Source organism: Cryptococcus neoformans, chromosome 6, assembly GCF_000149385.1.
Source record: "Cryptococcus neoformans var. neoformans B-3501A chromosome 6, whole genome shotgun sequence".
Taxonomy (NCBI): domain Eukaryota; kingdom Fungi; phylum Basidiomycota; class Tremellomycetes; order Tremellales; family Cryptococcaceae; genus Cryptococcus; species Cryptococcus deneoformans.
Genome location: NC_009182.1, coordinates 168,022 through 192,500, shown reverse-complemented (window position 1 = coordinate 192,500; position 24,479 = coordinate 168,022). Strand labels below are relative to the sequence as shown.

The following is a 24,479-nucleotide window of genomic DNA, read 5'->3' as shown; positions in this document are numbered from 1 at the left end:
CGCCAGTCGCCTCCGCCCATCGGATTTGTCCTTGCGCATCTTTCTTCCTCCTTCTCTTCTCAACCGAAACAAAAAGAGATGTTGCCGGGAGCTCAGAATTTGAACTCACTGGTGGGTAGTAGAGGTCACGAGGCGCCATGACAAAAAATAGATTTATGTGGACAATTGCCCCCCAATTACATCGGTAGAAAAATGGTCCTAGCGTGGTTAGAGAAAAAAGCGGACCGGAGATCATGGGCGGTCCGTCGCAACAGTAACAGCTGGAAAGGTCAATTGACAGGTGACAATAAAACGATGGAATCAATGGAGTACTCCTGAATGAATTAACAGAAAACGGAAAATAAGGACAAGAAGATAATGAATAACGATATTGTCGTAATATCAATGATGATCGACAACAACAGCGCAAGGAGCGATAAATAATACGTGATCTGCAAGGGAGGAGCACATTTCTTCTCCCTTTATTATTACACAACGTAATAAAGAACCGCTCATTGCTGAAGGACATTTCAAAACTAGATCGTTTATTCCTAGCGGTTAATCCCTGAGTAAACAGAAAAAATACACTTGTTTCCGAGAAGATGTATAGCTAGTAAAACGAATGTAATTATTTGAACAATATAAACTTCACATTTTCAATGTAGAAGTAACACCATTTGCGCTTGCATGGAAGCCTCTATAGTTTAGTTGGCTATAACACCCCACTAGTAATTACCAGATCTTTTTCGCGGACTAATGGGGAGGTCTGTCGTTCGAATCGGCATGGAGGCATTCAACTTTTACTTTTTTATTACTTTGAAATTAGTAACCTGCTGCCACGGTATTTGCCCCACGCAGAAGAAGTCCCCAGCCGGGGTTTGGTAGGATTTGCCAGCTAATCGTGGTTAGCCAAAGCGTTCAAAGAGAACAGCTTCATATACGTAGATATCAAAATCCATATTATTACGGTCTGCTGACACTCGACATTGCAGTAGTAGTAACTTGATGATCTGGCAACTGTTCGCCCCGCCACCACCACCTTTCCTTCGCGCAGAGAATCGTAAATGCGCATACATAATTCCGACGGAAATTGGAGCATAGGTACAGTGAAAATAATGAAATGTGATCGAAATTCTGGGCTTCGAAACTGAAAAGCGAAGTAGTGAATAATTATGCAAAAGGCGATGGCAATGGGAAGATGGAGAACCAGAAGGCAGGAGCACAAAAAGGTCCGAGCTATATAGTACGACAAACATGTTATATTACGATCCTCGTCTTTCTCTCCCTTCTACACACATGGATTCAACCAATGGATTCCACCATGGGTCATTGCCAACTTTCCCATTCTAGACATGTAACAGCATCAATCATAAGCCTCCTCAGCACTTCTCCTTGCCAACCGCTTAACCTTCTTCTTGTATGAGGGATAATCTTCCCTAACCTCCTTGGCCGCATCGACGTTGGCGGGGGAAGAGAGGTCTGGGACGTCTTGAGAGAGAAGGGAGATGACGGAAATCAACTGTTAAAATGCGCCAACAGATGTGAGGAAGATGGAAGCAAGAGAAGAGATTAGCTAACGAGCATGACAATCTGCCGCAAATAGTAGCGAAGGACGTACGACAGATTCAACCGTGTGGACGGGTAACCATCTTTCTCCTGCATCTTCGAACCCCCATTCATCTTCACCTGGCTGGTGCTGTGATGAGAAGCAAGATAAGAAGGAAAGTACGTCAGCAAAAATTGAAGGTGGGATGTGGGTGGCAAATGCGATGAATAAGCATAATTTTCCAGGACTTACCAAGATAGAAACACAGACTTCTCCCTTCTTATCGCCCTTGTTGTATACTGGAGTGGTACAATCAAATTTAGCGCAATCCATGAGAAAGAGACCGAGGGCGGAAAGGATGATAGGACCGAACAGGAAAACGGAATGAAAGTGGATAAGACGCACTATTAGGATGCCACATTTCAGAATCGAAGATCATCTTTGGGGGTAATAAAGGGTACTCCTGCCATCACAGTCAGCTTGCCACCCTATCTCGTCAACTGTATAGTAGCATGAAAGAGACATACAGGAGGGAAAATGAGTCGAGCTTTGAGAATGGCGCCTTCCCATAAAGTATCCACAGGACTGGAAATAAGTCAGCAGACGCATTACCGAGTATGTTAACTGGAAGTTATGTACCCCATAATGACGATATCCCACTCCAGCATGTTATCATCGTCCACAAGACCAGCAGAGAATCCGTCCACGGGATGCTTCTGGAGCTCTACAAACTTGTCAGCAAATCGTCCCCGCATTTGTCCCTTGTTGCCGTTTAAGTATCGCGACTTTACGGCCAGCAGTACGGCAGAATCCAAAGTAACCCACCCATAAGCTGCTTGCGGAGTATCAGTGACGAATTTGCCGTACTGGAGTTACCATTTGAAGAAATGGCGGGCTTTGCAGAGTTGGGGCGGGACGGAGGATAAGGGGAGGAGGATGAGCTAGCGTTGGTGCGGGGAGTAGGAGGCATCATTGACCGAGCCTGTTTGAAAACGCAGAAATGGATACGAAGAAGAAAAAGATGGAAAGAGGAAACGAGATGGTGACGGTAATGGGACGAGCGCTTAAGCCATCCCCTGAAGGTTGATGTGACCGTAACTATTAATTAATTATTCTAATTAACAGGTGGAGGTCGTGACAGCAGTAGAAGCGCGAAGAAGAGAAGATGAAGATGAACCACCGCTTCTTCTTCTCCGTCCGTGTGGGCTGTTTTGATTCAGATCGCCGACGTATGTAATATGGGGATGTACAGTACTTATACTCGGAAGAAAAAGATTATCAGAAAGCACCATGCCATACGCTTCACTTAGATTATTCCAGAAAGTCGATAGGTCGGAAGGAAACAACCCGTCATCCACTGAGATCAGGACATGCCACAATTTCGACCCGGGTTTTCCGTAATTTGTACTTTCGTTGATTACCGTAATTTCATTCAAACCTTCGTCATATCTCAATCATATCTATTTCAATTCTGCATAGCTCATCGAGAGGCCCTGCTACCGATAATATTAATCCAGCACGTATTGAGGAAATCAGGGCAGGTTGCTCGGATCGCCCAGTCAGCAGTCGCTCATCCAGCGGTCAATGGTCTATTATATATTAGTTGTTGACAAAGAAGCTTGATCATTCAAGGTATGTATGCTGTTCGCCGAATAAAAGCCCCGGTCCTGTCTATGAATGATGGTGTGCATCATCTCAGCGCATACATGGTAAATATAAATTACCTAATCCCAGTCTTGAAATGTCCGCTGCACTACACTGGATGGACTCTGAACTAAAAAGCTAGACAAAAAACGAACTCCCCAATCCTCTCTTCTCTCCTTAACTGGCACTCTTTCTTCATCATGTGATATGCGGTTCCAGCTACTATTATAATTCATCAATTAAGTCACATAAATGTAACCTTGCCAAAGTTAATACGCACCTGGACGAAAGACATCTGACAAACTTATCCACCTCTCCCACGTCCTCGAAACCCTCTACCTCTCCATACACCCCTCGGCGCAAACCCACGGAAACCCCTTCCTCTTGACAATCCCAGACCAGCGCCTACACCACCAAGCCCACCAGCTGTTGGCGTATTCGCAGCCGTCTCCACCCCTGCTCCTGGTGCTCCCGAACCACTAAACGCCCTTGGCCCGGTAGGAGGTACTTTAGGTCCCGTTGGCGGCGCTCTCGGCAAACCGAGACCTAATCCTGTCGTCTTCGCTAACCCGCTGGGAGTTCCAGGAAGTGTAGAAGATGTATGTGGTGGAAGGTCTCGTGCAGCGAGGGGTGGTGGGATACTGGTACTGGTACTGGTACTTGTGCTTGGCCGTTCGGGAAGGTCGCGGTGGTTATGACTGAGAGGGCGGCGATCACGATCGCGATCTCTATCCCAGTCCCTGTCTCTTTCTCTATCTCTGTCTCTGAAATCTCCTCTTATCGGCGACCTCTCTCTTTCTCGCCTCCCATACAATCCCGTAAAACCTCTGTGAGGCGAGTGCGGTTCTTCTACGCCTCCCGCAGAGGTCATAGATGAGGAAGAGACTTGTCGAGGGATATAGGAAGAGGACACTCTGGCGGCAGCACTAACAGCATTGTTTGGAGTAGCAGGAGGGGGAATAGACGGGGTCGAAGGCAAAGGATGAACAAAATGGTCTTTCGAGGCCGAGGTAGGCATAGGCAGAGATATGGTCGCTGATGACGGAGTAGACTGCACTTGAGGTTGTGATTGTCGAGGGACGTAGCTCGTACTCGTACTGGACTGCATGACGGGTCTTGTTGCCCCGATGCTGGCCTCATGATTCACATTTTGTCCGCGAGATGTGGCAGACGTGATAGCGCTGGCAAGCGAAAGGGCTGTAGCGATCGCGGACGATGACAAGGGATCATTGTCGTCCGAATTTTTGGTTGCTGACACGGGAGCAGGGGTCGGCTCAACAGCCGATAAAGGACCGGAAGCGTTGACAAGATCTAACCCAGAATTACCTTCGGGACCTAAACCCAAGGCTGACCCAGAAGCAGAGCCGCGGGACGAGGGCAAATGCTCAAACAGGTTCAGTCCTGATGTTGAAGCGGAAGTCGCAACAGTAGCTGAAGTGTTGGTAGGCACAAAAGAATTGGGAGGATTGCTCTCCTCCCTATTCTCATGCTCAACATGTTCTGATTTAGGAGCCTCCGCTGACGTAGAAGGCGGTTTAGGAGGAAGATAGCCGCCGAGCCCTGGAATGCCTGCACCTACTGCAGTCGATCCTGCAGCACCACCATTCCCGCTTGCCCCCGTATTTGCCGCCGGGGACGGCGTCTGACTCTCCTTCCTAAACTTGTGCGTCTTCAAATACTCTGATAACGATACCTTCTTCGGCGGTTCTGGGGGTGGAGGAGTAGGCTCCTTCGGTACTGGTTCGGGGACGGGGGCAGGAGGAGTGGGTTCTTTGACAGACAAAAAAGTCAATAGCGGGGGTGGTGTCAGTGGAAGAGGTGGTTTAGGCGGTGGAGTAGCCTCTTTGGGCGCAGGACCATCTGAATTAACAGCAACAACAGATGGTAAACTCGGCTTCTGCTCGCTTTTCTTTTCCTTCTCCTTTTCCTTCAACTTCTTCTTCACTCTCACTTCATCTTCTTCCGTCTCAGAACTGGACACAATCCGCTTCGCTCGCTTCTTACTACCCTTCAACCCTGCTCCAATGCCTACCGGAACAGGCTTTTTGCCCAACTTTTCTCGATCTTTGATGGAAGATGAAGATGAATCTGGCCGTTGACGTGATGATTGAGCTTGCGATAAATCACCCCTTTTCGCTTTTGCCTTGACCTGATGGCCATTGTTGGGACTAGAAAACGGTTTTCCGGATTTCGATTGAACCTTGTTTTTCTCCCTGTCTTTGACCAACGGCTTAACCCTGTCTTTGGATTTGGGTCCTGGGACCTGGGATTGGAGTTTCGGCTGATTGGGTTTAGACTTCGATGGAGGTAGCGGAGGAGATGAGGGAACGACCTTCTTCTTCATTTTGCTGGCGTTAATCACCACACGCTCATCTTCGTCATCACCCTCATCCTCACTTTCTCGGCTGACGTTCTGTGTATCAGACAATGACGAATCGTCAGAACCGTCGGTTGAGCCTAACGAGGAAAGAGACGGAGACCGCCCGCTTCTCGGCAGCGTGACTGTCGTCGCATCACTCAAAGCACCTTCATCCTCTTCTAGTCCATCTTCCCTCTGATGCACGTCCATACCCTCTTCTACGTCTGCAGAATCATCTTCTGAGCCATCATCTTCTCTGCCCTCCTCTGTATGCGGTCGCTTCTCACTCTCTGGTTCAGACACCTCTGTAATTGGCTCCGAATGCGGTACAGTCGTGCCAAAAGAGGAACGGCGAGGAGGTGGGGAGAGGGATGAGGAAGGTGGTAGATGTGGTGGTGTAGGCGGTCGATCTCCAACTGTTGGATGCGCTTGGGGCTTTGATGCGGAGAGCTGACGTCGATTTAGCGGAGGGGTAGGTGGTGAAGGGGACGGTGATGGCGCAGGTTCTACAAACCAGTCAGACACGAAAATTTGTAGTCATCGAAATGGATATACCTGTTAATTGATCAACGTCCATCTTTCCCTTTTCATGCTCTTCCTCTTCTCCAATCTCCTCTTGCTCCTGCGTCGCCTGCGAGTCTATACTAACTCTGCGCTCTTCCTCCGCCGGCTTCTTCTTCTTTTCCTTCCCACTCGCAACACTATTCCGTCTCAACTCCATATCCATATCCACCGAGGACAACAACGGTAACGCACCCGTTCCCATCCACTGCTTCACACTTTCCACTTCCAACTCCCTATTTCTCCATCCTCTGACACTGCCCACCAACGGACCCAAATATGCCATATCCCGTTCCTTCTCTCTATCTTCCCTTTCCCCATCTTGATCGAGTTCGGGCTCTCCTTCTCCTTCGGCCTCTGTCTCCGTAACGACTCGAGGGGGTTGGGGTTTCAAATTCGACCTTCCAGTGGTGACTCGCCAAAACTCCATCATTTGCTCCAGCGCACAGCTTCCCGGGCCTTTATTTTCCGCCTTCCCACCAGCCCCACCGGATGCACACCCACATCCAGCAAACACCCCCCACAAACATCCCAACAACCTTTCATATCTCCACCCTAATTCTTCCGCTTGTCCTCTTGATAAATTCTTTTGCCAGTTGGGGTAAGTCACAGCACCAGTTGAAGGAGAGGATGTCGGATGAATAAGAGGAAGGGAGTGGACAAGGTGCTGGTCGTCCCATTCCCAACCAAGGATAATTTCTCCTCGGGGTGGGATAGGTCGGGAAGTGAAGAGGCCGAAAGCAATTTTTGGTGAGCCCTCGGATGATGACGATGAGGAGGATGAAGAAGAGGAAGGCGTTCTCCAGACAATGGGGCGGATGACGGCATTTGGATGACATCCGTTTCTCACAAATCTCAACGGTGACCCATAATTTCTCGCATCAATCATTAAATTTATCGGCGGGCCTAGAGCATGCACATGCGGTTTCGGCACGCCGAGCAACGTATATTGATTGATTGGATCCTGTCTGTATGTCGCGGGGTCGACCAATTCGCCAAGGTATTCACCAAGGAAAGTACCTGTTTCGAAGGATTCGGAGGTGAAGACGCCATAGACGGTAGGACGGGTGTAGATGGCTCGCATTGTGAGATGATCGCGGTAGGTAGGGGGTAAGAATGAGGTGGTGAAGCCTGATGAGGAAGATGGAGAGGGTACAGGTTTTATGATGAGAGATGGAGTGAGGGAGGAAAGAGAAGGAGCAGTGAGGAATACTGGGGGAAGTGGAGGCGCCAGGGGAGAATAATTTGGTGGTGGGAAAATGGCATCAGGAGACAGACGAAGTAGACCTGTTTCTGTAGGTGAGGGGAGATGCGAAGCTGCCGTATTATCTTCTCTCTCCTTTTCCTGCTCTGGCAATGATTCGATCCACTCCTCGTACAACTGTCTCAAGACCCGTCTCACGGGCAAGCCTCGTGGAATATTTTGCTCAATCGGTGTATATTCCATAGCCCAGGGGTCGATCTTGAAGTAGTCGTCTCCGATAGCGGGTGAAGAAGCCTCCATTGGCGCCTTGGTTCGAGATTTGTTGGATTGTTGACGCCCTCTTCGAGGCTTGGCTGGAGGGCCCATTTCGCCACCGCCCTCTTCTGGCACAGAATTGGATTGCTCTTTTCGCCTTTTACCGCCCTTGCTTCTAGGCTTCTCTCCCGGACCTGGTATTCTCGCACCGGCTTCTCTCGCTAACCGCTGCTGCTCAATCATCCTCAACTGTATACGCCTAGCACCTTCCTTGTCCACGGGTCTCGGGTCACACAACTCGCACAAGTACTGATCAGGTGCTGAGTCAACGTCGTTGAAGCCAAAACACATGCCGTGCTCCCATGCACCACACCCTTCACATTGAATCGTGAACCCGTCGTCTTCTGTAAACCCACATATACAGCGAATAATAGTGTTATCTTCACCAAGGTAATGCGTGGGATGTTTTTTGCGCTTGCGTTTCGGTTCAGGTTCAGGTTCGGGTTCATGTGCTGATAATGGTTCGGGGTCTGCTGTGTCTGGCACAAGTTCTTGCTCTGGCGACAGCCCTTGCACAGCCTCTAGCAACGTCTCTGCACCTTCCTGGGCCACCATCTCGCTCCGCGTTGACGAATCGACGGCATGGGAGATATTGAGTAACAGCTCTACAGCGTCTGTGCCCTCTGGAGCTGCTGCGCCCACGTCCATCTCCATTTCCACCGAGGTGCTCGTGGTCTCCACCGCCGCTGTCCCACTCTCTGCCGCTGGCGCCTCCACCACGATGTTTCGCGATGGTGGCGTGGGTGGGTTGATGGTGTCCATTTTGGGGGACAAAGGATCTACAAGCGGGTCAGGGTGGTCGACAGGCTGGAGAGGGAAAGCGTACTTAATAAGGCATCAAGCTGAGTGCGAGTCAGCACAAGCCAGGGAGGAAGAACAAAGGTGATTCACCTCTGGCGGCCACTGTCACGTCTATACTGGGCGATGCAGACGGGGGCGCTGTGTTATTTTTGACGGGAAAAGGAAGAAGCGTGCGTGTAAAGGGGGAGACTCGAAAAACACGAAACTCCCACATCCCAATTTTCTGTTGCCACAGGGACCAGAATTACTAGGAACGGTAATATTCTCAGAAAACTCCCAGATTTGCATTCTCTTTATTCCAGAGACCTGCGTAATATTTGATGCTTCATCTCGTGTCCAGAAGACAGAGTTTATGTTGGTATGTGCTTCCTCCTATGTGAAGACGCCCGTATGGTTGGTTGCTTACTGTGCTTAGAATGGCGAAAATGCAATAAATATGGCGAAAACAAGAATCAGTTTCCCTTGGATATCGTGTTCCCTTCGCGTTGCTCATCAGTACATCTACGATCCTGCAAATGGTTCGCTTTTTAGCATCCTTATAGCAGGAAATCTGAATCTACTTGGCGGGAACTGGGGTATGTTGGATCGGAGCATAAGCATTCAAAGTGAAAGAAGATGAAGAAGTCGCGCACGATTCACCTGCGCTTTGACCGAGGGCTCATCACATACTCGCAACACTCTGCGAGGTGCGAGAGCGCAGGCGTAGATGAAAGCATGTTGAGAGACTTCCCGTATATAGCATTCGCTCTGATTGCAGCTTGCAGAGCGGGAGTGGAATTTCACAAATGCGCCCTTGCTCCACTTTCCCGTCTCCTCCGCCCACTTACTCGTCCGAGCAGAGAGACTCGCGAGCAATTCGGCTTTGGCGATATAGATACATATGTAAGGCGACCTTCCATTCAATAATTTAGTGCCCTCATCCCGAAAGCGAGACACATGAACAGTTTCCTGGAAAATGTCGGACCTTACCTACCACAACTACAAGGGCTACGGTGAGAAAGCCGTCAAGTCGCACTATTACTCCCAAGCTGTCGAGTGGGCGATACCATACACTGTGCTGGTCAAGGTATGTAGATCTCAAAAGCCGGTAACCAGTGGTAACTTACAAATTCACAAAAAGGTGGCTGGGATCCCAACGCTTTCGAATTCGATAAGGAAATGAATGCCCAGATTGATCAAGCTTTCAAGATCGTCGAGCTTGCTTTGACTACAGCTGGCGGGAAAGGCTGGGAACAGCTGAGGCGGCTACTGCTTCACTCGACTTCTCGACATAATGATGATCAAAGCTGATGATGCTACAAGGTGTTCCGTGTCACGCATCATGTTCCAATCAACAACGAAGCCCTCGACGTCATGGTTCGAGATTTTCGCAAATGCGTGCCAGATCACCAGCCCCTGTGGAATTGCGTTGGCATCATCCGGCAAGGAGAAGATGATACGCGGATTGAAATTGAAGTGCAGGCCTACGACTCAGTCAAAAAGGAATGAAGCTATATATGGCCTCATGGGAGAGATATCAGAGAGCGGGGTAAACCTGAAACTTGATGCATGGTGTAAATGAGTCGGTGCAGAGGTAATAATGAACGGAGATGCTACAAATGCGATAACGAAATGCTCAACAGGGTGGTTATATCGAAGTTACAACAGGCGTCTTTTAATCAAGGTCTATCATGTCGTCATCTCCGTCGCGATTGAGGAGTGGTCTAGGAAGACGGATCTTCGGGACATGCGGCTGTTTTCCGATGTTTAACAGATCCACATTTACCTTGCCATTATCCTTGTTCCGTCCGGCAGTTGTAAGAGTATCGATATGTCGGGGCTGCGAAGGGTTTGAGGTGTCCTGCAACAATGGGGTGCTTTGTCCTTTTGGTGGTAGTGTTTTGGCAGCGAGCTTTCCTTCTTTTAGGCGCTTGGCAGCACGCTCCATACGGCACCCTGTACTCAATTCCTCGAGAGTTGCAATGGTTCCCAGCTGTATAACGTTATCAGCCAAATGAATTTCGGACGAGCGTCTGGATGATGCGCTTACCCGCTTCTGGCCCTCCTCTTTACTAAACTGCCCTTTCTTCGCCGACGGATCATATCCAATCCTCTTGATTGCCTCCGCCGAAAACACAGGCTTTCTTTCCTGCTCATCTTCATCCTCCTCTGACGAGCTCTCCTCTTTCTTGTGTTTCCGCTTCAAAGCCTCCAGATACATCCCCCCCGTCGTTCCTCCACCTGTTCCCCTTTCCCTTTCATACAGCATCTGAAACTCCTTCTCTGCCTCCTTCTTCTCTTGTCTCCTCTTCTTCTTTTCCGCACGACTCCTGCCAATCCGGCCGGCAATGTTTTCGTCACCGAATGGGCCAGTGTTAATTACGCCTCCGCCGACAATGTATGTTGCGCCTCCACCGCCGTTGTCAGGGCCACGTGGAGTGGGTCTCGCACCTGCAGGTGGTAGAAGGCCTTTCCTATTGCCTAATTTCGCACTTCGCGTGCCATTGACTAATGCAAAAGAATTGGTACTGTATGCCGGCAGTTAGTCTACCATGCGAGTTCCCAGCGGTAAATTGAATCCAACATACCTAGCTGTGAACTCGCCTCTGCCCGATTTGTTCTTCCTGACAGCAGCATGAACATGATATTCGCAAATCGGATTCTGTCGCCTAATATAAAAGTCAGTCTATCCACCGAAATCTGAGGCATCACCCACAGATCAACCCAAGATTTGCATCGGTTTCCATCCCTTTGGACTGCCGTGCAGTGCCCTAGGTCTCGCGCTTGGCCGATGACAACAATCGAATCATCAGAGACGGGATTCAAACCCAAAGGAAACTCCATAGGATGCGGTTTGGCATGTTGGCCCTAGATTTAGATCAATTCCATACGTCAGATACAAGGTAAACGAACGCACATACCTTGAGATTACGCCAGATGCGAGGGTTTAATATGGCAATCACGCTGCCCTCACCCAGGTTGCACCACTTTTCGTAAGCGCCTCCCGAACCTCCTCGATACGATTTGGTCACCTCGCCATTCCCGTGCTCTACACGTACAAAATGGTCAGCTTCAAAAAGTAACAGATGAAGGAGGGCGTCGCCAGTGGGAGTGGAAGCATTGTTGCTGCGGTGAGGCATGGCGCAGAGTGTGAAGTTGATATATTTTCGAGGTTCACGATGCTTTTTCCAGTCATCTTTGTTTGAATTTTCTTTGACCTTCTTTTTCTTCGTAATCTTCGGTCTTTCAGAAGACCTTCCTTTTTCGCCAATCAGTTCCTTAATATCACCACTGCCCTCCCCGTCCTGATCATCAGAGTCGGAATAACCCGCCTCATCCTCGCTATCGTCATTATCACTATCATTATTATTATCTTCCCGATCACTTCCCACCCGTTTCTCCTTCATGCCGCTAATCCTGATTGGGCCTCTTTGTGCGACTACTGCTATGGTGACCCATTCATCGTCGACTGGAACGTCATATGACGTTCCATCACGAGAAAGGCGGACAACAGAGTACAATTTTGACGGAGGTAGATAATATCGGCCTGTCAGGAATTCCTGAAGATCTGCATGAGGCATGACACGTTTTCTAAAGAGGCGACTTAGCTTACGAAAAACATCACTGACTCGCTTTGACTTACTTTAGACGGATGTTTGAGTTTGGTTCCACGCTGAGCCACTCATCTTGGCCTTCAGGATCCGGTCCAAACTGCTTCGGTCCTAGCTCCAGTTCCTCAATGATTGTGCTATCTTCTTCATCTCTTCTAATCACCGGTTTCTTATCTTCTACCTCTAGCGAAGGACTCCGAGATTGTTCGCATTTTAACTTGTCAGGACGACATGACGAAGGCTTTGAACTTAGACGTGAACTGTTGCTCGCAGACGCTGAGGAAGAGGCTGAAGTTTGTCGAGAGGATTTTACATAATTTGAACGCTGCTTGAGAGCGGCCATCTTGGCGGCCATGGTAGACGGTACGATAGGTAACGGTTGTAGCTCTTGGGCCGGCTTTCGCTCACGTGGAAGAAGAGATGAGGCGGAGACGAATTTGGGTTGAGAAGGTGCTTGAAAAAGAGAATCAGACTTCTTTCGCTCTGTGATCATTTGTCAGTTATTTAGCTAGCGGAAGGTGTCCTCTTACCATTCTTCGTAGGCGTGGCTTGGACAAGAACATGTGCTTCCTCTTGCTCTAGAGCAAGTCGCTCTTTTTCTTTCATCGCCGCCTTCTCCGCCTTCTTCGCCATCAACTTGGCTATCTTGGCATCGATAGCAGCAATATCTTCGTCTTCGTCCATATTGAACCTCGGAGAGAATTAGAGGAGAAGGGGAAAAGTTGCGCAAGGGAAATCAAAATGGTGATACAACAAGTGGAGTAAAAATGAAAACGCGCGACGCGTCCGCTTGTTGAGGAAAGCCTTCGGCAAAAAAAAAGCAAAAAATAACGAAGGCTCGACGGGATTTGAACCCGCGACCGCTAGATAAACTCCAGTTCACGACCTCGAAGTCTAGAATGCTACCACTGCAACACAAGCCCAGGTTGATACTCTGTTGATACTGGACATAGTCAGGTTCTACTTTCAAAAATACTTATATTTTGCCATCAGCTTCCGGTTCTAACGCATATATTATCAGTCCTTCGTTCTTTTTCCTTTCTTTTCAAAACACTCAGCCCCCACGAGCATTCACCATTCCATATCATTTGCCATTTATTCTCAATATTCTATCAGGTTCTCCGAGCAGTCCTCTCGCAACTAAAACGCCATCGCTAAAGAGACCGGCACGATGCCAACTAGGGTGATTCCTGGGGTAACAATGGTTGACGACGGTCCATCAGTGGTTGTTCCGCCCATCAACTTCTCGCTTGTTGCTCCAGGCATATACCGTTCAGGACATCCCAACCGCAAAAACTTCCCTTTTCTCAAAAGGCTCAACCTCAAGGGCATCATCTATGTCGAAGGATCTGATCCTTACCGGCAAGACTCGCTCGACTTCGTTCAGTCGCAAAATCTCGAACTGTACCGCTTTGACTTCAGCAATGAATCCGACTTGTACACCCCAGAAGGACAGGAACGCATGGAGGCTCTACTGAAGGTCCTGTTGGACAAGAGAAATTATCCTCTGCTGGTCCATGATGATACTGGCAAAGGAAGTTGCACTCTAGTGTGCGCTTTGATCAGGAGGTTTCAGTCTTGGAGTCTGACGGGCCTCTTTGCGGAGGGAGATATGTTTGCTGGTCCCGCAGGAGGAGCGGAAGGTGTTGGACTAGGAGAGACTGGGATGGAGGTGCGTCTTGCGTCTATGTGACTTGGATCGTGTATTGATTGTAAGGCTTCGACAGTTCATTGCCGCATTTCAACCAAAGCTGGTGGCTTACGACCGCACATGGCGACCAGATTGGGCTGATTACTGAGTCCGAGTCCACACTATCTGTAAAACTTTTCTATGCCATAAAGGAGCCAAATTGACCTATCTTTCGTACATTATCTTCTTGTTGACAAAGATTGACGACCATCTGTAACGCACCAAAATCATCGTTTAGGTACAGTCCTTTGAGAGCGAACTCTGTCACGCGAGAGGTCTACATGTGTCACCTCCAGCAATCTTCTCGGTGCCCTATCATACACCGTCAAAGGATGTCTAGATGTCAAACGTTTCTATTTGTGATCGCGCTCTGCCATTCGGCTATACGAAAAGCAAAGCAGACGTCAAACAACTCCATTATGATACATATCCGACTCGGTCCTCATGTTCTGCATACCAAAGGCTGCAACATCATCTCTGTGCACCAACGTACCGTGAAAGGGCGCTCCTTATGATGGTAGTATCTCAAGACTCTCAAAATTTAGCGGCTTCGCTTCCCCCTGATCACCCGTTTGCCGCCCCCTTCAACATTGTGACTCGCCCCGTTGGGCGTCCATCTCATCCTTCTCCCCATCATTCGCACACGAAATCTCACCCAGGTCCTAACTTCCGGTCTCCTTATCCTCATCTTAAAGTTGACACATCTCTGCCTGCCTCCAAACCCTTACAAATACATCAGCCGCTGGCTTTCAACCATCCGAATCTTTCGCTATTTTGCAGAACAGCTCCGGTCGCAGCGCCTTCATATATCCTCCAGCAGCAGCATGCGACAGAACAAACTAGGAGGACGCACATGCATCGAGAAACGTTCATCGTCTGTGGATCAGACACACCTCTTAGTCCCGAACAACCGCTCTTCGCACGACATATCCCACAATCTGTTGATACAGTCGAATTTAGTAAAGGCCACGCTCGCCGATTAAGCGACAAGCTTAAGCATCTATTCTTAACGGTGCGCAGAAAGACGTCAAATGACGAAGAGTTGGAGGGGATGAAAACATCGGAAGGTTTAATACAAGCGAAGCTGACAGGCGAGAGTACTTTGCGGCGTCAACAAATCGACTATACTTTATCTACCAAAATCAATATCAATCTAGAAATGCCTCCTATCAGACCTCGCCGTTCTCCAGGAACAGCATCTTTCTCGGTCAGTCGCGGTTTATCATACCAGCGGTCAGGAGCGTCCGTCTCCTCTACTACTTTTCGATCCTCTTCCAAATCTTCTCTTTTGGATGCAAGTCCCCAATGGGCGAATAGGGCTTGGAGGTTTCCAATACCGCTCAATGCTGTTATGCAAAGCTCAATCACCCTAGAAAAAGATGGACAAGGGCAGGTCAGCCAGTTTTCTGATCCGTCATCTTCAAGTTCAAATGGATCAGATGATTCGGCGATGCCCAAATCTAAAAGGCGCTCGACAGCCAGTCCCTTATCAGATGAATCGTCGGAATTGGACCCGACAATGCATGACAAGGCCTGCTGCTATAGACATGGTGCAGGAGACTTTTGGGACCAATGGACAATGTGTTCATTCACTGGTGAAGATTTTAGGAGGGAAAAGATTTCGCTAAGACGCGTGAAAAGTCTACCGGAGATGATTTGGAGATTGTAACGTGGCTCGGCAAGTTGTTAGCAGTCTTTTTGTTTGTGTAATGCAGATCTATTTTGTATGCTGACATATTTGAAGTCCTTTTTACGTCCGTTCTTGACTCTTACCGGTGGTGTTGCAAAACTGTATTTCAATATTTGTCATAGTCCGACAGGATATGTTCCGGGTTAAACGATCTGTCACTGATTAGGGGGGATAATAGGACAAGCTTACACCAATAATGACGGGAAGAGTGCTTTCCCCCTTACCTTTCAACAAACATCATGTTTATTTTTACGCCAATTGCTCTCCATTGTTGCTACGCCCAAGTTCTGCCACCACTTAATCTACGACTATAGTGATAATCACTGTACTTGGTTACTATGTCTGGCTGACATCTAAACCCTGCAGCTACCGTGCCAATACTTCCTGCAACCACTTTTGCGTCGATACCCAGCGGCAGCCTATTAGGGAATGGAATTGCCTTCGAAATGTATGACTTTTCAATTGTCGCGCCTCTTCTACCTTACCCCGCTTTCAGGGTGTTTTCAAATCAGCTAGCATGTCAGTGTCAATGTCAATTTCGTTGTAAATGTTGATGTTAATGTCAATAGTACTTTTGCTGGTCTTGATGATGGTCTGCGTGCGGCCTTCACAAGCGTGGGGATGATCACCGGTACCGCTGGCATGTTGCTGGTGAATACGGTTCCGGCACTCGGGGGAACTTCAATCACTAAACCAAACGTCATGCGCGGGGTTATCAGGCGAAAAGAGAAGTCATTAAGCCCTCAGAAGCTGTACTAAATTCTTCGACGACTAACAGCTAATCCTGCCAGTCAAAGGAAAGATTATTATGGTGAATATAATGGATGCGGTGTACTATTATAAACAATCCAAATTGTGAGCATATGGGATACATCTACCATCCCCCCTTTGGGCAGCAGCCACGTTTTTCGCCTTCGTTGTCCCTCATTAGCTATCATCGACCTAACAGCTATGTCGTCTTCCACTGTACCAGTATTGTACAGTGCTCAGTCAAGCCTGGCATCCTTTTCTCGAGTATAACGGGTTCCGAGAACTCAACAGATAGAAGCAGTTATGCCATCGGCAAACGATATCTTCTCCTTACTACCCATCCATTAGAGAGTGCTCTTCCCTTGTTTGATGGAAGAGGTTGGGTCACATGACGGGTTCGGGCCTGTATGGATGCGGCGCTGTTTTACGCTGAAATCTCCAACGAACAGACTGCTCTTAGCACCCAAACAGCCAACGAGTTCCTCAGGGACTGGGCTTCAATTGGTAAAGAGGAAATGAGCTCCTCTATATCACAGCTGGGAGACAAAATGGAAGAAAAACACTGGCTCAAGAAGCCTGGTGGGGACGACCCCGTCTGTGTTTGGAAAGTCCACGAACGACTACGTCACCGGCGTCCTACTAGATTATAACAGCCGAGCCGCTCAAGAGGCATACGAGAAGTCCAGCCAGCAAGACCTTTTCACATACGAGGTCCTTCCACATGGCGAATACGCTGAGCAAGGGGGCGAGCATAATCCAATTCATTTATCACTCGATCCGATCGAATACAAGACTCAACTTGATTTCGCCACTAATGATTACAAAGTATTCACAAAATCGGAGAACTTGCCTCCCAACACTTAACTTCCATTATCTTTGTAACGGAAATGAACGAAGTGACTGATAGTCGAATGGAATCATGAGAGGGAAGAGAGCATGACTGGGGGCCGTATTACAGTGTGCGTGACGACTCGAGCTTATTTGCAGGAATCATGATGAACATCCATCTTCGCTTCTGCTTCGTTGTTGATTGGCCCACCCCGCTACGCTACTAAGAAAGACTCTAAGACCCTTCTAAGACTTTTCTATCATTATGGGCTACAGATTTGGGGCGGTCATTACATGCGATAAATTCTCATGTTTTGCTCAAGAGAGCACAAACAATCTTTGTGGTTTTTAGTATAACGAATCTTCAGAAACGCATGCATGGAAAATGGATATCAATTACACTTTTCACTTCAGATTTCAAATAAAAAACACATCTCTAATTATCCACCTCCATCTCCTCCTCTGATGACTCCTCGTCAGAGCTCTCTCCTTCCACTACCTTAAGAGTCTCGATATCAAAGTCCTGGTCCGCTCCAGCATAGCTATCACAGATCAAGAACAGCTTCAAATTCCACTCTCCCTCGGGGAGCGTGAATTCGAGCTTAGTCTTGAGTGTCGCCTTAACAGTGACCTTCTTGATGGCGTACAACGACTTGGTCTTTTCGTCACCCACCACGAGCCACCATGAGACCATCTTCTTATGAGGGAAGTGTGGTGCATCGGCCACTTGGTCTTCAGGATTGCCTTCGTCAGCTTCGCGATCGAGAGTAATATTGAGCACGACAGGGTCGGAAGAGGTAAGAGAAGAGGCGTCTTCGACGTCGTAAGAAACCTCAATATTAGGATAAGAGTTGACGAACTTGGCAACCCGCGCACTGTAATTCCATTAGTGACTTATTTCTAGATTTTGGAAAAAGAAGAAAACGTACAGCTGCCTGTCACTCATCCTCAACAAATCATTCCTTTCATCATCTTCCAACTCCATAATGTCATACACGGAGTCCAAACCCTTGGCCTTGAACCTCCCAAGGACGTCGGCGTCAAAGTAGGGCACCTGCTTCAAAGGCGAATCCCTATCCCATATTGCCTGCACACACATCTGACTAAGATCCATCGCACCCAAACATCCAAGCAAACTCTTGCTGGACATAACATCTACAGCGGCTGAAAGAAGACCGGTTACCTTGCCAAGAATGGTAGACTGATCGATAGCCAAGTCGGGAGGAAGGGTCGTGCGGCTGAAATGAGCTTGAAGCAGAAGGAAAGTCTTGAAGTAGGGTGAGTTGTAATCCACTTTAGCAACCTTGACGGGCACACGGTCGTAAATCCTCTCAAGAAGAGTGTCTTCATGGTGCCTGATCGGAACGGTCTCAAACTCATGCGCTGAAGAGACAATTTCAAGCAAGCCCTTGAGTTTGGTAGTTTCCTTGATGGATTGAGAGAAAATTTCGACGGTGATGTATGAGATGTAGTAAAAGGATGCAATCATACCCAAATTGTTGGGAAGCGTGTCCATATCATCTTGGATGATGATGCAGTCCGAGTTGACCAAGTCATTCAAGGTGGTTTCGACAAGTTCAGAGAGGTATTCGCCAATGTGAGTAGGCGTGGTGCCCTGTAGGTTGTAAAACTGATTTTGTTATCAGCTATCGTTCTTTTAGTGACTCAGGATTAATACTCACCCCGGGGTTCTGCATTAACCTCCTGTAGAACCAGGTCCAAGTACACCAATCAACAGCATCCTGCTTATTCTCGATCGTCCTGGCTACAATCTCGGCGTTGAAATGATCATGCAAGTAGCTGGGCAAACTTGATTCGACAGGCAATGCCTCATTCAAAAACTTCTTGAAGAAGTCCTTTCGGGTCTGCTGACACATCAACACGCAGCGAGAAGAGGTGTCAATCATTGGGCGACAGGCTCGGCCCATCATTTGGAGGATATCGGCGATGGCATAATCCACGTATCGGTGCTCCTGGCCATCGAAGTATTGGACACCCATGATGATGACCATATAAGCAGTCGCAGGAAGACTCCAAGCGGTGCCCTAGCAAATTATTAGTTTAGTTCATGCTCAGTCGAAAAGAATCAATTCGAACTTACCTTAGATGCCACAAGCACCTTGATAGCTCCCTCCTCGAACAATGTAGTGACAATCTTTTTGTCCAACTTGCTCAGAGCCTCGTGATAATATCCAATACCGTACCTCAATGTCTCCTTCAAATCCTCGTCGCTCAACCTCTCCAAATGCGGCTCCAAATCTTCTCTCTCAACATTGAGGAATCGAGTCTCATCGTCATCCGCAAGGCAGTACGTAAGGATGTCGTTGGCAGTGAGCTTACATTGCTTGCGCGAGGCGACGAAGCAGATGGTAGGTCGGCCAGCAGAGTGTTCCACCATAGAAAGATAGGCGGGTTTGGCCATTGCAAGCATGAGAGAGGGGAAATGAGGCACGTTGAAAGACTGCAAATGCACCTCGAGAGGGAGAGGTCGAGCGGCGGGAGAAAAGTTGAACACGGTTTGGCTACCAGCTCCGATCCAATCACCCAAATCCCTAGCATTGCTTAAGCTCACACTGCAGGCTACGATTCTGGTGGTGATTCCCGTCTGCTGAGATACATATCTCGTTCTGGAAACAATCACTTCGTAGGTGGAACCCACATCACCGCCGATCAGTTGAAGCTCATCGGCGATCAGCAGCCCGATGTTCTGTACATCCTTCCTTGTCTTCCATCGTCGAGAAAGCAAATCCCATTGCGAAGGAGTACAGACGACAACATCCGCTTTTCGCAATAGCGCCAGATCGGCTGTTGATTCTCCGGTGAGGGCGACGATCACCTTCTCCAATCCCTCAAACTTGCTGGACCACTCCGCCACCCGAGTATCCACCATCTCCTGGTAAGGCTCAATGCACACCGCCCTTGGCACATCCTTGCCCTTCTTGCTCCAAAGCCTCAATAACGCAAACTCCGCACAAATAGTTTTTCCGCTTCCTGTAGGCGCACCGACAAAGACATTGTCGTCAGTAGTGAAAAGAGCTTGGAAGACTTGAGTTTGGATCTTATTGAAATGCTCGAAAGGATAAAGAGATTCAAAAGCCTTGTTGTGAAGGGCTGTAATCGGCAAAGGTTGGAGTTCCAGCAAAGGAGTGTGAGGAGGGAATGGTTCGGGCCTGATCAAGTGAGCGAATGAGATGGGCAACTTGCTCTCCGCCTGTAACCACCTATCAGAAATGACAGACAGATAGTAGTTGGGAGGCACAGGCTCAGAGATGGGGACGGTGATGGTCACGTAATGCTCATCCTCCGCGAACCTTTCTCTTAAGATGAACTGGTCGTGATAAAGGACATTCTCGCCATCCACGTCCTCTACAATGATCCAAAAGGCTTGGCTGGCGCCATGTACATTGCGATCCCACTGGAAGTCAGGAGTAAGAGTGACGTTGATCTTGAGAAGAGATCGAGTGAGAGGAAGGACGTGAGCTTGAAGATCAAGTCGGGGAAACTTGTGAACAAGAGACTGAATGTACGCTCCGCTCTTGGGCAAGCCAATCAACTCTCCTAGTTCAGCGGCGTCAAGATCAAAGTACCTGTACCAAGGGAAGTCCTTCCTTTCTGCACGCTGAACAATCTCACGATTGATCCTTGGGAATTGCCTGAGGGGAGTCATAGACTTCCACATCCTTCTCTCAACCATTTTACACAGGTCAAGAGCAGCTCGCATGGGTTGAGCCCAGCCCTTTTTGAGGCAGATTTCAAACATGGCGCGAATGATACGGCCAGCAGATTGTTGGATGAAAACCATGTCCGTGACAATGTCAAATCCGGAGAGCTTAAGCTGTGAGATATATGCTTGCAAAAGCACATTCACCTTGGCCACAGACTCGTCCACACCTTCCTTCACGGGTATCGGCACCCTCTCAAGCAACTTGGCCAATTCGAGCTTCTCTTCTTGCCTGACAGGAATCAGCCTGAACTCGTTGCTCAAAGCAAACACTCGGAAGAGGTCGATCATGGTCATGTTAGGTTTAAGGTGCTTGTTATACACAGACATTGAAGAGTACGCAATGTAGTAGTGAGAGGCAATACGGCCAAGATCAGTAGACTGGAAAACACCAGTAGCACGATCATAGCGAACGAGACCTCCCTTTTCGAGAAGGACAGCAGCGGAATGGATTAGATCGGCTACGAGAGAATCAGCGAGGTATTATATACACTTTGCTAATGTTACTCACCTCGCTTCTGAACGAGCGCGTCGTCGCCCTCCTGGTAGTCTGCGCCCACGTTATACAGCTTGGGAGACTCCAACATTCGCACATATCTTTTGAATTGTCAGTATTTCCTCTCTCCGCTACTCTTGAGCGATACTTACAAATAAGTATAGCCCAACCACTGTACACCTTCGTCCCTATTTCTGACATTTCCAAGCACAATCTCGGCATTCAAGTTATCAACCATCCTGCTCACAAACTGACTCTCAATCGGCAACTGTTGGTTCATTAAACTTGTATAGTACTGCAATTCTCCATGGTTGGTGATGATGATACCTTCACCATAAGTGTCGAATTGTGGTCGACCAGCACGACCAAGCATCTGAAGGACGTCTTGAGGTGAGAGCTCGGACCATTTACCCTTTTCGGGGTTGTACACTTGGGTACCTTTGATAATAACGGTATGGGCAGGAAGGTTAACGCCCCAAGCCAGCGTAGCGGTACAGCACAAAACCTGGATGTGACCCTCGAAAAACAATTGCTCGACAGTAGTACGGTCTTCTCGAGACATACCGGCATGGTGGATACCGAAACCAAAGGGCAAGAGGTCCTTGAGCTTGGCATCCTTGCATTGAGCGGCTTCTTGGATAAGAATCTCACGCGAGGCACCCTCAGGGTTAATGAACTGAGTCAACGTCTCCTTTTCCATAGCGGTATCACGGAGGAACGCGGCAGTCTTGGCGGTTTCCTTTCGAGAGTGGACGAATACAAGAGTCTGAGATCGGCCGGCGTAGTTGAGAACCTTTTCGTAACAGACCTCGTTGATGGTTTGCAAACGCTTGATTGCCTTCTTCTCAGTGACACCGATAAACTGTTGCTTGAGACCGACGGGACGGTAAGAAGCGTCAAAGTAGAAGAGTCCTTGTTTGGGATCGACACGAAGGAAGGTTGCAACATCCTTATAATTTGGCAATGTCGCAGACAAGCCAACGACACGGACATCATCGTGTGTCTGGTCCATCTTTCTGATGGTTCTCGAAAGAATACTTTCCAAAACAGGTCCTCGGTCATCGTGCAAAAGATGAATCTCATCGACGATAATCAACCTCACGAGGTTGGTGTAGCTGGTGTCAGTACTCTTTCGGGTGATGACATCCCATTTCTCGGGGGTCGTTACAATGATCTGAGTTTCAGAGATTTGCTGCTTTGTCAACTGGCTATCACCAGTCAACTCTGCGACATGAATACCGAGTGAAGAGAAACGTTTGGAAAACGCGTCAACTTGTTCTTGAACAAGAGCCTTCATGGGAGAGACGTAGATAATCTTGAAGGCGTCCTTGTCAATGAAACCAGTGGCCTCGTCGCGGAATTGAGAGATCGCTCGAAGAATGGTCAGGGCAGCACAGTTGGTCTGCGGAATAAGTTAATTTCTATTACAAGACAGTGGAATGTGATGCTCACTTTTCCCGCACCCGTAGGAGCACAAATTAACATCGGCTCATTTGTTCCCCAAGCAATAGGAAACACCTTGCTCTGAATTACGTTCAATTCCCTAGTCTTCACGCTCTCCCATACAGGCCATGTCCATTCCGGCATCTTGGTAATCGGCACCAATTCACCTACGACAGGCTCACGTCGTTTTGGCTCAGGCACATGAATTTCCTCGTAGCCCTTCATCTGACGCTTAAAAGACCCTTCAGGAAGACGGACCTTCTTGGCCGTAAGGAGATGACCACCTTCGCTGAAAATGAGGGAGTCGATGTCGATGGTCTTGCGAGGCTGGGCAATGGTACCAGGCTGAATGGTGGCGGTTTTGGGGATAACAACAGAAGTAGACACGTGGTCGGGCTTCTTGGCAATACCACGCAACTCTCGGAGAATCCATCCAACACCCTTCTCTCGCATAGCAACCTCGACATCCTGCTTCTCATCCTCGTTACTCCTCGCAAGCTTCGTACACCAAACTATGACGTCCCTGTTCTTCGTTAACTTGGCGACTAAGTCGAAGTTTTCGTAACCGAACATCTCAGCCAAACTGTTTTCGAGATCTCGAAGTTCGGCATCCGAAGAGAGGAGAGTGAGTGCTTGGGAGGTAAAGTCGGAAGATTGGACAGGATCAGGATAGTAGGACGCAATGAGACGTTGCAACCAAAAGCCGTCAATGTCACGGGGAGAAACCCTGTCGGAATCGGTAGTAGCAGTCCTTTTCGATGATTTGCCACCAAGGACAAGCGCATCTTGCTCATCTTCAGCAGCTTCCGCTCCTGACTCTTCTTCGTCCTCTTCATCCTCTTCCTCGTCCTCGTCTGACGGGTTACCACCAATCTCAAAGTCATCCTCGCTTTCCTCATCTTCGTCCTCGAAAAGAACCGCGACGCCTTCTTGATCTACTGCTTGTTGCCTTTCATCTGCCCCACCCTCCTCTTCTTCTACATAATCTGTAATTTTCTTACCCAAGCTGACAAGCTGAGCCCAGATAGACTCATCCATCTGCCCAAGTACTGATTCGACATCTTTTCGTTTGTCAAACTCCTTCAAATCTTCCGACTTAAGTGATTCCAGTATTGTATCCGCAGCGGATCTCACGACCTCTTGCGTTTGGTCGCCCAAAATCGTGTGAGTTAACCCAAGTAACAACTCATATACCTCTCTTGTCTCTGCTGTTCTTGGTCTATATCTCAACCCCTCCATTTCAGCTACCGTATCTAGAACGCCTTGTGTACCGAACTGTGCGCGAGATTTCTCTTGAGCTCGGCGGATGGAGCGCTCGACCTCATCGGCAGAAGTAAGTTTGGATTTAGCTTTTCGTTTTTCAAGGTCTTTAGGTGCCGTTGCCTGTACGCGTGAACCCATAGTTTTGGGATCGATACGTCCTACAAGGGACTCAGGAGCACCTGTAGGTTCGTCGTTCCTCACAACTGAGCGATCTGTATGTCCTCAAGGTCAGTTTGACACTTTCGATAAAAGAGCTAAACTGACCTTGATTCACTACGAGGGAGCTCATCGCCCCGTAGTTGAACTGGGAAAGATCCCTACCGCCTTTTTTGGACATGGTGGCGGATTTTAGGAAAATAGGGAAAGACTAGAAGGATGAAAAAAGAAAAGCAATAGGATGTAGGCGGAATCGCCGTATTAGCCCAGAGCAACTGGAAGGGCAACGAAAGTGGTGGCGAAGCTAAATGGTAGGATGAAATAAGAACTAGATCGATGTTTACGTAAAATGGCATTTACCGTAAGCGGAAATTTTAGGGTCACCTATTTAGAATCTGGTAGCTATACAGCAGTACGAGCACAAAAACCGAAAGTCCATTACC

General features: G+C 48.4%; 5 protein-coding genes across 5 annotated transcripts; 1 reads left to right on the top strand and 4 right to left on the bottom strand.

Moving 5' to 3' along the window:
- Positions 1-1,342: 1,342 nt before the first annotated feature.
- Positions 1,343-2,498, bottom strand: CNBF0600 (hypothetical protein; the record flags this gene model as incomplete). The annotated part of the gene is made up of 7 exons (XM_769802.1): positions 1,343-1,498; positions 1,598-1,675; positions 1,778-1,824; positions 1,931-1,988; positions 2,053-2,110; positions 2,165-2,249; positions 2,351-2,498. 7 exons carry the CDS (start codon positions 2,496-2,498, stop codon positions 1,343-1,345), a joined length of 630 nt encoding a protein of 209 aa, XP_774895.1.
- A 975-nt stretch (positions 2,499-3,473) lies between these two features.
- CNBF0590 (hypothetical protein) lies at positions 3,474-8,370 on the bottom strand (the record flags this gene model as incomplete). The annotated part of the gene is made up of 2 exons (XM_769801.1): positions 3,474-6,034; positions 6,084-8,370. 2 exons carry the CDS (start codon positions 8,368-8,370, stop codon positions 3,474-3,476), a joined length of 4,848 nt encoding a protein of 1,615 aa, XP_774894.1.
- Positions 8,371-10,063: 1,693 nt separating this feature from the next.
- Positions 10,064-12,683, bottom strand: CNBF0580 (hypothetical protein; the record flags this gene model as incomplete). The annotated part of the gene is made up of 7 exons (XM_769800.1): positions 10,064-10,381; positions 10,439-10,916; positions 10,977-11,057; positions 11,105-11,256; positions 11,310-11,979; positions 12,032-12,482; positions 12,530-12,683. The coding sequence occupies 7 exons, from the start codon at positions 12,681-12,683 to the stop codon at positions 10,064-10,066; spliced, it is 2,304 nt and encodes a 767-aa protein (XP_774893.1).
- Positions 12,684-13,170: 487 nt separating this feature from the next.
- Positions 13,171-13,798, top strand: CNBF0570 (hypothetical protein; the record flags this gene model as incomplete). The annotated part of the gene is made up of 2 exons (XM_769799.1): positions 13,171-13,671; positions 13,727-13,798. 2 exons carry the CDS (start codon positions 13,171-13,173, stop codon positions 13,796-13,798), a joined length of 573 nt encoding a protein of 190 aa, XP_774892.1.
- Positions 13,799-17,393: 3,595 nt separating this feature from the next.
- CNBF0560 (hypothetical protein) lies at positions 17,394-24,217 on the bottom strand (the record flags this gene model as incomplete). The annotated part of the gene is made up of 8 exons (XM_769798.1): positions 17,394-17,832; positions 17,887-18,587; positions 18,640-19,002; positions 19,059-21,139; positions 21,190-21,275; positions 21,327-22,576; positions 22,627-24,092; positions 24,145-24,217. The coding sequence occupies 8 exons, from the start codon at positions 24,215-24,217 to the stop codon at positions 17,394-17,396; spliced, it is 6,459 nt and encodes a 2,152-aa protein (XP_774891.1).
- Positions 24,218-24,479: the final 262 nt, after the last annotated feature.